The sequence below is a fragment of the Esox lucius genome, chromosome 23, assembly GCF_011004845.1.
Source record: "Esox lucius isolate fEsoLuc1 chromosome 23, fEsoLuc1.pri, whole genome shotgun sequence".
In the NCBI taxonomy this organism is placed as follows: Eukaryota; Metazoa; Chordata; class Actinopteri; order Esociformes; family Esocidae; genus Esox; species Esox lucius.
The window spans coordinates 24,341,464-24,348,812 of record NC_047591.1 but is presented as its reverse complement, the minus strand read 5'-3'; the positions used below and the strand labels follow the sequence as shown (position 1 = coordinate 24,348,812).

At 50.3% G+C, this 7,349-nt stretch overlaps 1 protein-coding gene across 1 annotated transcript; it reads left to right on the top strand.

The window, feature by feature from the left end:
• Nucleotides 1-543: 543 nt before the first annotated feature.
• On the top strand, nt 544-5,997 carry LOC117593769 (vegetative cell wall protein gp1-like; the record flags this gene model as incomplete). The annotated part of the gene is made up of 2 exons (XM_034289949.1): nt 544-1,623; nt 5,923-5,997. Coding segments are annotated over 2 exons (1,155 nt in total), but the record flags the coding sequence as incomplete, so codon positions are not given.
• Between the last annotated feature and the right edge of the window lie 1,352 nt (nt 5,998-7,349).

Here is a 7,349-nt window from a genome sequence, read left to right as displayed (position 1 = left end):
GGGCCCGCGGATGACTGGCCGCCGCGGCCCGGGCCCGCGGATGACTGGCCGCCGCCGCCCGGGCCCGCGGATGACTGGCCGCCGCCGCCCGAGCCAGCGGATGACTGGTCGCCGCCGCCCGGGGCCGTGGATGACTGGCCGCCGCCGCCCGAGCCAGCGGTTGACTGGCCGCCCGAGGCCGCGGATGACTGGCCGCCGCCGCACGAGGCCGCGGATGACTGGCCGCCGCCCGAGCCCGCGGTGGACTGGCCGCCTTGTCCCGCAGCGCCTTCACCTGCCCAGGAGCCCCCGCATCGTCCTACGGCGCCCTCGCCTGTCCCGGCCTCAGCGGCGCCCTCGCCTGTCCCGGCCTCAGCGGCGCCCTCGCCTGTCCCGGCCTCAGCGGCGCCCTCGCCTGTCCCGGCTCTCCCTGACCCTCCGCCGGCTCTCCCTGACCCTCCGCCGGCTTCCCTGTCTCCGGCTCCTTCGCCGGCTCTCCCACAGGGTTCTGACCCTCCGCCGGCTCCCCCGGCTCCTGCTCCTCCACCGGCTCCTATTCCCCCGCCGGCTCCCCCGTCTCCTGCTCCTCCGCCGGCTCCTGCTCCCCCGCCGGCCGTCAACCCTCCGCCGGCTCCCCCGGCTCCTGCTCCTCCGCCGGCTCTCCCGCCGGCTCCGGACCCTCCGCCGGCTCCCCCGGCTCCTGCTCCTCCGCCGGCTGCCGACCTGCCGCCGGCTCCTATTCCTCCGCCGGCTCCCCCGTCTCCTATTCCTCTGCCGGCTCCTATTCCTCCGCCGGCTCCCCCGGCTCCTACTCCTCCGCCAGCTCTCCCGCCGGCTCCGGACCCTCCGCCGGCTTCCCCGGCTCCTGCTCCTCCACCGGCTCCTATTCCCCCGCCGGCTCCCCCGTCTCCTATTCCTCTGCCTGCTCCTATTCCTCCACCAGCTCCCCCGGCTCCTACTCCTCCGCCGGCTCTTCCGCCGGCTCCGGACCCTCCGCCGGCTCTTCCGCCGACTCTTCCGCCGGCTCCGGACCCACCGCCGGCCCTTCCGCCGGCTCCGGACCCTCCGCCGGCTCCCCCGGCTCCTGCTCCTCCACCGGCTCCTGCTCCTCCGCCGGCTCCTACTCCTCCGCCGGCTCTTCCGCCGGCTCCTGACCCTCCACCGGTTTCCCCGTCTCCTACTCCTCCGCCGGCTCTTCCGCAGGCTCCTGACCCTCCGCCGGCTCCCCCGTCTCCTATTCCTCCGCCGGCTCCCCCGGCTCCTACTCCTCCGCCGGCTCTTCCGCCGGCTCCGGACCCTCCGCCGGCTCCCCCGGCTCCTGCTCCTCCACCGGCTCCTATTCCCCCGCCGGCTCCCCCGTCTCCTGCTCCTCCGCCGGCTCCTACTCCTCCGCCGGCTCTTCCGCCGGCTCCTGACCCTCCGCCGGTTTCCCCATCTCCTGCTCCTCCGCCGGCTCTTCCGCCGGCTCTGGACCCTCCGCCGCCTCCCCCGGCTCCTGCTCCTCCGCCGGCTCCTATTCCCCCGCCGGCTCCCCCGTCTCCTACTCCTCCGCCGGCTCTCCCGCCGGCTCCGGACCCTCCGCCGCCTCCCCCGGCTCCTGCTCCTCCGCCGGCTCCTATTCCCCCGCCGGCTCCCCCGTCTCCTGCTCCTCCGCCGGCTCTTCCGCCGGCTCCTGACCCTCCGCCGGTTTCCCCGTCTCCTATTCCTCCACCGGCTCCCCCGGCTCCTGCTCCTCCGCCGGCTGTCGACCCTCCGCCGGTTCCCCCGGCTCCTGCTTCTCCGCCGGCTGTCGACCCGCCGCCGGCTCTCCTGCCGGTTCCTGTCCCTCCGCCGGCTCTCCCGTCTCCTGACCCTCTGCCTCCCTGGCCTGTCCCTGCGGCTCCGCCTCCCCGGCCTGTGCCGGCGGCTCCGGGCGCTGAGCCTCCGCCGGTCCGGGTGTGGTCGTCCCGGTCTTGCGGTCGGGAGCCCGCGCCTTTGGGGGGGGGTACTGTCACGTCCTGGCTGTGCCCCTAGCCATCTCTGCGCTGGGCTCGGGGCATAGCCAGGACAGGACAGGAGGTGGCCTTTAGCCACCTCTACTCCTTTTTTTGGTTTCCCCAATTGGAGGCAGGTGTTAGTCATTGCCTCCAATTGGGGACCCTATTTAAGTTTAGTTTGTAGGCCCCAAGGCGTGGTTCATTTTGGTTTTGTTTATCCTGTGTAAGGAATACCCACGTCACTGGTTGCTGCTTTTTGTTTTGTTGGAGTCCTGCATTCTTTATTTTGTATTAAATGGATTACCTTACCTACCTCTACTCTGCGCCTGTGTCCTCTTCATCCCACAACCGTGACAAAATATTTGAATGTGCTTTGTCCATAGAAATTAATTTGTATGTTGTATGTGGCTCCGGCTATGAAAGTTAAAACCCAAAATAACAAAAAGGAGACTTTTGCTCAGAATCATGACTTTGAGAATTTGTCAAAGTTAAATCCAACTACTCTATAAGCTGACATAATAACAAAGCATTAGCAAACATAGGATCACTATGAGGAAACCCATAACATGCGATAATGAGGAACTAGTATCATTAAAAACACCTTAGGGGTAACTTGCATAGATTTGAACCAAGAACTAATGACGACCAGAGGGACTAAACTACCCAACAGTTGTAAAGCATTTGTTGAATTCTGATGAAGTGAGTGGAGCTTAGCAGTGTTTGTCCTAACATAAAAGCCCATTTCAAAATGTATCCATCCAAGATTAAATCCTTACAAAGGGTAGGCCCAATACTTCTATTTATTTAACATTGCATAATGTTTACTTATTCTGAGAAACAATAAGTGTAGAATGAACTTTCCTTTTCATTAGGAGTAACATTTATGACAAAACCTGCTCAGGCCTGAATGAGACCCTGCAGTCAACCAGAGGACCCTCCTCAAATGTAGTGAACAGTAGACCACTGTCTGGATGTGGATGTTGTACTGTCTGGATGTGGATGTTGTACTGTCTGGATGTGGATGTTGTACCGTCTGGATGTGGAAGTTGTACCGTCTGGATGTGGATGTTGTACTGTCTGGATGTGGATGTTGTACCGTCTGGATGTGGATGTTGTACCGTCTGGATGTGGATGTTGTACTGTCTGGATGTGGATGTTGTACTGTCTGGATGTGGATGTTGTACTGTCTGGATGTGGATGTTGTACCGTCTGGATGTGGATGTTGTACTGTCTGGATGTGGATGTTGTACCGCCTGGATGTGGATGTTGTACCGTCTGAATGTGGATATTCTACTGTCTGGATGTGGACGTTGTACCGTCTGGATGTGGACGTTGTACCGTCTGGATGTGGAAGTTGTACTGTCTGGATGTGGATGTTGTACTGTCTGGATGTGGATGTTGTACTGTCTGGATGTGGATGTTGTACCATCTGGATGTGGATATTCTACTGTCTGGATGTGGATGTTGTACCGCCTGGATGTGGATGTTGTACCGTCTGAATGTGGATATTCTACTGTCTGGATGTGGACGTTGTACCGTCTGGATGTGGACGTTGTACCGTCTGGATGTGGAAGTTGTACTGTCTGGATGTGGATGTTGTACTGTCTGGATGTGGATGTTGTACTGTCTGGATGTGGATGTTGTACTGTCTGGATGTGGATGCTGTACCATCTGGATGTGGATGTTGTACTGTCTGGATGTGGATGTTGTACTGTCTGGATGTGGATGTTGTACCATCTGGATGTGGATATTCTACTGTCTGGATGTGGATGTTGTACTGTCTGGATGTGGATGCTGTACCATCTGGATGTGGATGTTGTACTGTCTGGATGTGGATGTTGTACTGTCTGGATGTGGATGTTGTACCATCTGGATGTGGATGTTGTACTGTCTGGATGTGGATGTTGTACCATCTGGATGTGGATATTCTACTGTGTGGATGTGGATGTTGTACTGTCTGGAACAACATCCACATCCAGACGTCTGTCTGTCTGTTTGTTATAAGAAATTCTGTGCCCGGTTTCAACAGGGATAGCTCCAGGTTAGACAGGGTGTATGTGTGTTTGTGTGTTTGTGTGTTTGTGTGTGTGTGTGTGTGTGTATGTGTGTATGTGTGTATGTGTGTATGTGTGTATGTGTGTGTGTTTGTGTGTTTGTGTGTTTGTGTGTGTGTGTTTGTGTGTGTGTGTGTTTGTGTGTGTGTGTGTGTGTGTGTGTGCCCGCCTGGCTAAGGGGACAGATAGTTGGATGAGATATTTATCCTCTCTTGTAGCGCTCAGATGACAGCTCATGCCCAGGCTGAAACACAGACATTTAAAATGGAATAACAATGGTCCTGCTTGGTCGGGTATTATACCTCTGGGTTTGATTTCCAAAGCCAATCAAAAGGGTAATAAATATAAAATATAGAAGAGATACTGTGATGCCCCTGACGGTCACTCCTGGTCATAGAAGTGTTTGTAGTACAACATTACTCTCACAGGTCGCCTGCAGCGACTGAGAAACTCCTTGTATACTCTATGTTGCACTGACTTAGTTACTATGGTGACCCTGAGGGTGATCTGAACTCTACTCCAGACCTTAACACAGTACTGTCCATCTTTGGTGTGGAACAGTACAGTAAAGACAGTCATAGTGCACTGTCAGAGTCTTTCTTATGGATGTGTGAGAGAGTGTGTTTTTGTGTGACTGTTTTAGTGAACATGTTGAGAGGTACCGAATTTTTTTTTTTTTTTAAGTGTCCAAACTGATCTGAGGCCCTGGCAAGTTAGATTTCCATATATGTTTCATGTTTCTGGAATGTTGCATTAGGGTTGTGACATTTTTTGTATATTGGGAAGTTTTTTGTTGTTGTGTATTTTATTAGTTTTTTACAGTGCAACCACAGGTTTTAAGTAGGGTCAGATTGCTAACAGATTTATTGACTCTGACATCATTGGCTGTGTAGAGGGAATTTGGAAGTGCATCCAAGAATCTTTGAGTTGTCCAAGAATTTATAGCGCATCTTTTAAAAGTCTAAGGTTAGGATCCAAGTTAATTAGTTGTTGTAACAGTAAACACAATAAGATGTCAATCTGAAGAGGAAAAATCCCTTTGAACCAGACAAGGTATAATTCTGGCAGTGCGAAGCACTGAAACATGTTGGACAAACCCAATCAGGAAATGGGGCCTCCAGGGCCTTTTGGAGAGTATCAGCAGACCTCTCAATGTGAATATTAAAATCACCAAAAATTATAATATTATCTGCCATGACTACGAAGTCCAATGGGAATTCTGGGAACTCAGTGAAGAACGCTGTATACAGCCCAGGGGGCCTGTAAACAGTATCTCTACAAAGTGATTGAGTAGGATGCATAGCTTTCATGACTAGAATCTCAAAAGAGAGAACCCCAGTCATTTGTTTTTGTGTAAGAACCCAGTCATTTGTTTTTGTGTAAAAACCCAGTCATTTGTTTTTGTGTTAATTGAAATGTGATGTCATGAATCTTTCCCACCATTGCAGGATGTGCAGGGGTCATGGAGGAAAGACTTGGAGGAGAGGCCTGGAGGAGCAACCTGGAGGAGTGGCCTGATTTAGGAGTCAGGTTTCTTACCAGTCACTTACATATCGTTTGTAGTCATTGATTAGTGGTTGACTGTGGTTGCCGCTGAAGTTATCGGGATTAAACAGAAGTCCTGTTTTGTGATGTGGAGTATAATCACAAGCTTTGTTTATTCTGAGGACTTTATTCTATTAAGGTTGCTAAGGTTTACACTAAATTGTTCAGCTTTGCTCATCCTCGGCTGAGAAAAACTGGAGAAAACTAAGCTGACTACTCTGAATATTCTAGTGACAGACACCACTAAGCTAGAAGGCTGGCTAAGAGCTTGCTGCTTGACTTACACCATATCTAAGGATGAGGCTACGGGAATTGTACTTCTGTCGATGTTGTCACTGCAGATAAAAGGAGACCACCACTTCAGCTAGGATAGTCCATCACTCTCTGGGCAATCGGTTCTCGCCAAACCAAAAGCCGCGTTGACATCAATCACAAATGTATGAATTGATTATAGATGCGTGTTGTGAATCAAACCACAGAAAGCTCTTATCTGTTGGGTGTCCTACAGCCCCCAATGCTTCTCCTCATAATAGGTGCCCACAATGTTTTTTTCTCCAATATCCCGGATCGAAGGCGCACCAACAGGATATTATTTTAACGTGTTGAAAGCGTGAAGCTGACGAATAAAACAGATAGGCTTAACAAATTAGAGTTTGTCAGATTTTACTGCTGTTGAGGACAATTAAACTCTAACATTAGAAAGCATACTTTAATGTGGATAACCAAAGGTGCCTGGCTCACTATGCAAATCTCCTAAATGTTGTGTTGTTTCCAAATGTAGGTACAAATAAGATCCATTAGCTTGTGGTGGAAATACACAGTTAAACTAATCTATTTCATAATAACACCTGATAAAAAGAAAATAAATGTGGTGAATGATCATGTGTTTTCAGTTAATACTCCATAACATGCCTTCATCCTGTTGTAGCTTATTCTTTCCTATACCTTGTGAAATTTACCCTTACTTACCATGTAAGTTCTTGGTAAGTCCATCATCTTTACCTAGTTCTTATATGGTACCAACAACACTTACAGTGTAAGTACTAGGAAAGAGGGCTGTAATTTAAAGTAGTATCTGTTCCCATGTAAATACACTGTAGTTACAAGGAAAGAGGGCTGTAATTTAAAGTAGTATCTGTTCCCATGTAAATACACTGTAGTTACAAGGAAAGAGGGCTGTAATTTAAAGCAGTATCTGTTCCCATGTAAATACACTGTAGTTACAAGGAAAGAGGGCTGTAATTTAAAGCAGTATCTGTTCCCATGTAAATACACTGTAGTTACAAGGAAAGAGGGCTGTAATTTAAAGTAGTATCTGTTCCCATGTAAATACACTGTAGTTACAAGGAAAGAGGGCTGTAATTTAAAGCAGTATCTGTTCCCATGTAAATACACTGTAGTTACAAGGAAAGAGGGCTGTAATTTAAAGTAGTGTCTGTTCCCACGTAAATACACTGTAGTTACAAGGAAAGAGGGCTGTAATTTAAAGTAGTGTCTGTTCCCATGTAAATACACTGTAGTTTCAAGGAAAGAGGGCTGTAATTTGAAGCTACGTCTGTTCCCGGATAGATATACAGTAGTTACACCTTCTCAGCAAGTACGTTTTGGTGTAGTCAAATGAAGCAGAGTCTGTTAAATCATGGAACACCTCTAAATAATTAATTAATTACAATTTAAAATGAGAGGGTATGTTCAAAATAAAATAAACCTATGATGGAAATGAATCAAAATGAAATCTAGATATCTGCACCATTTGGACAAAGATATAATGAAATTAAAAAAACATCTGTCAATT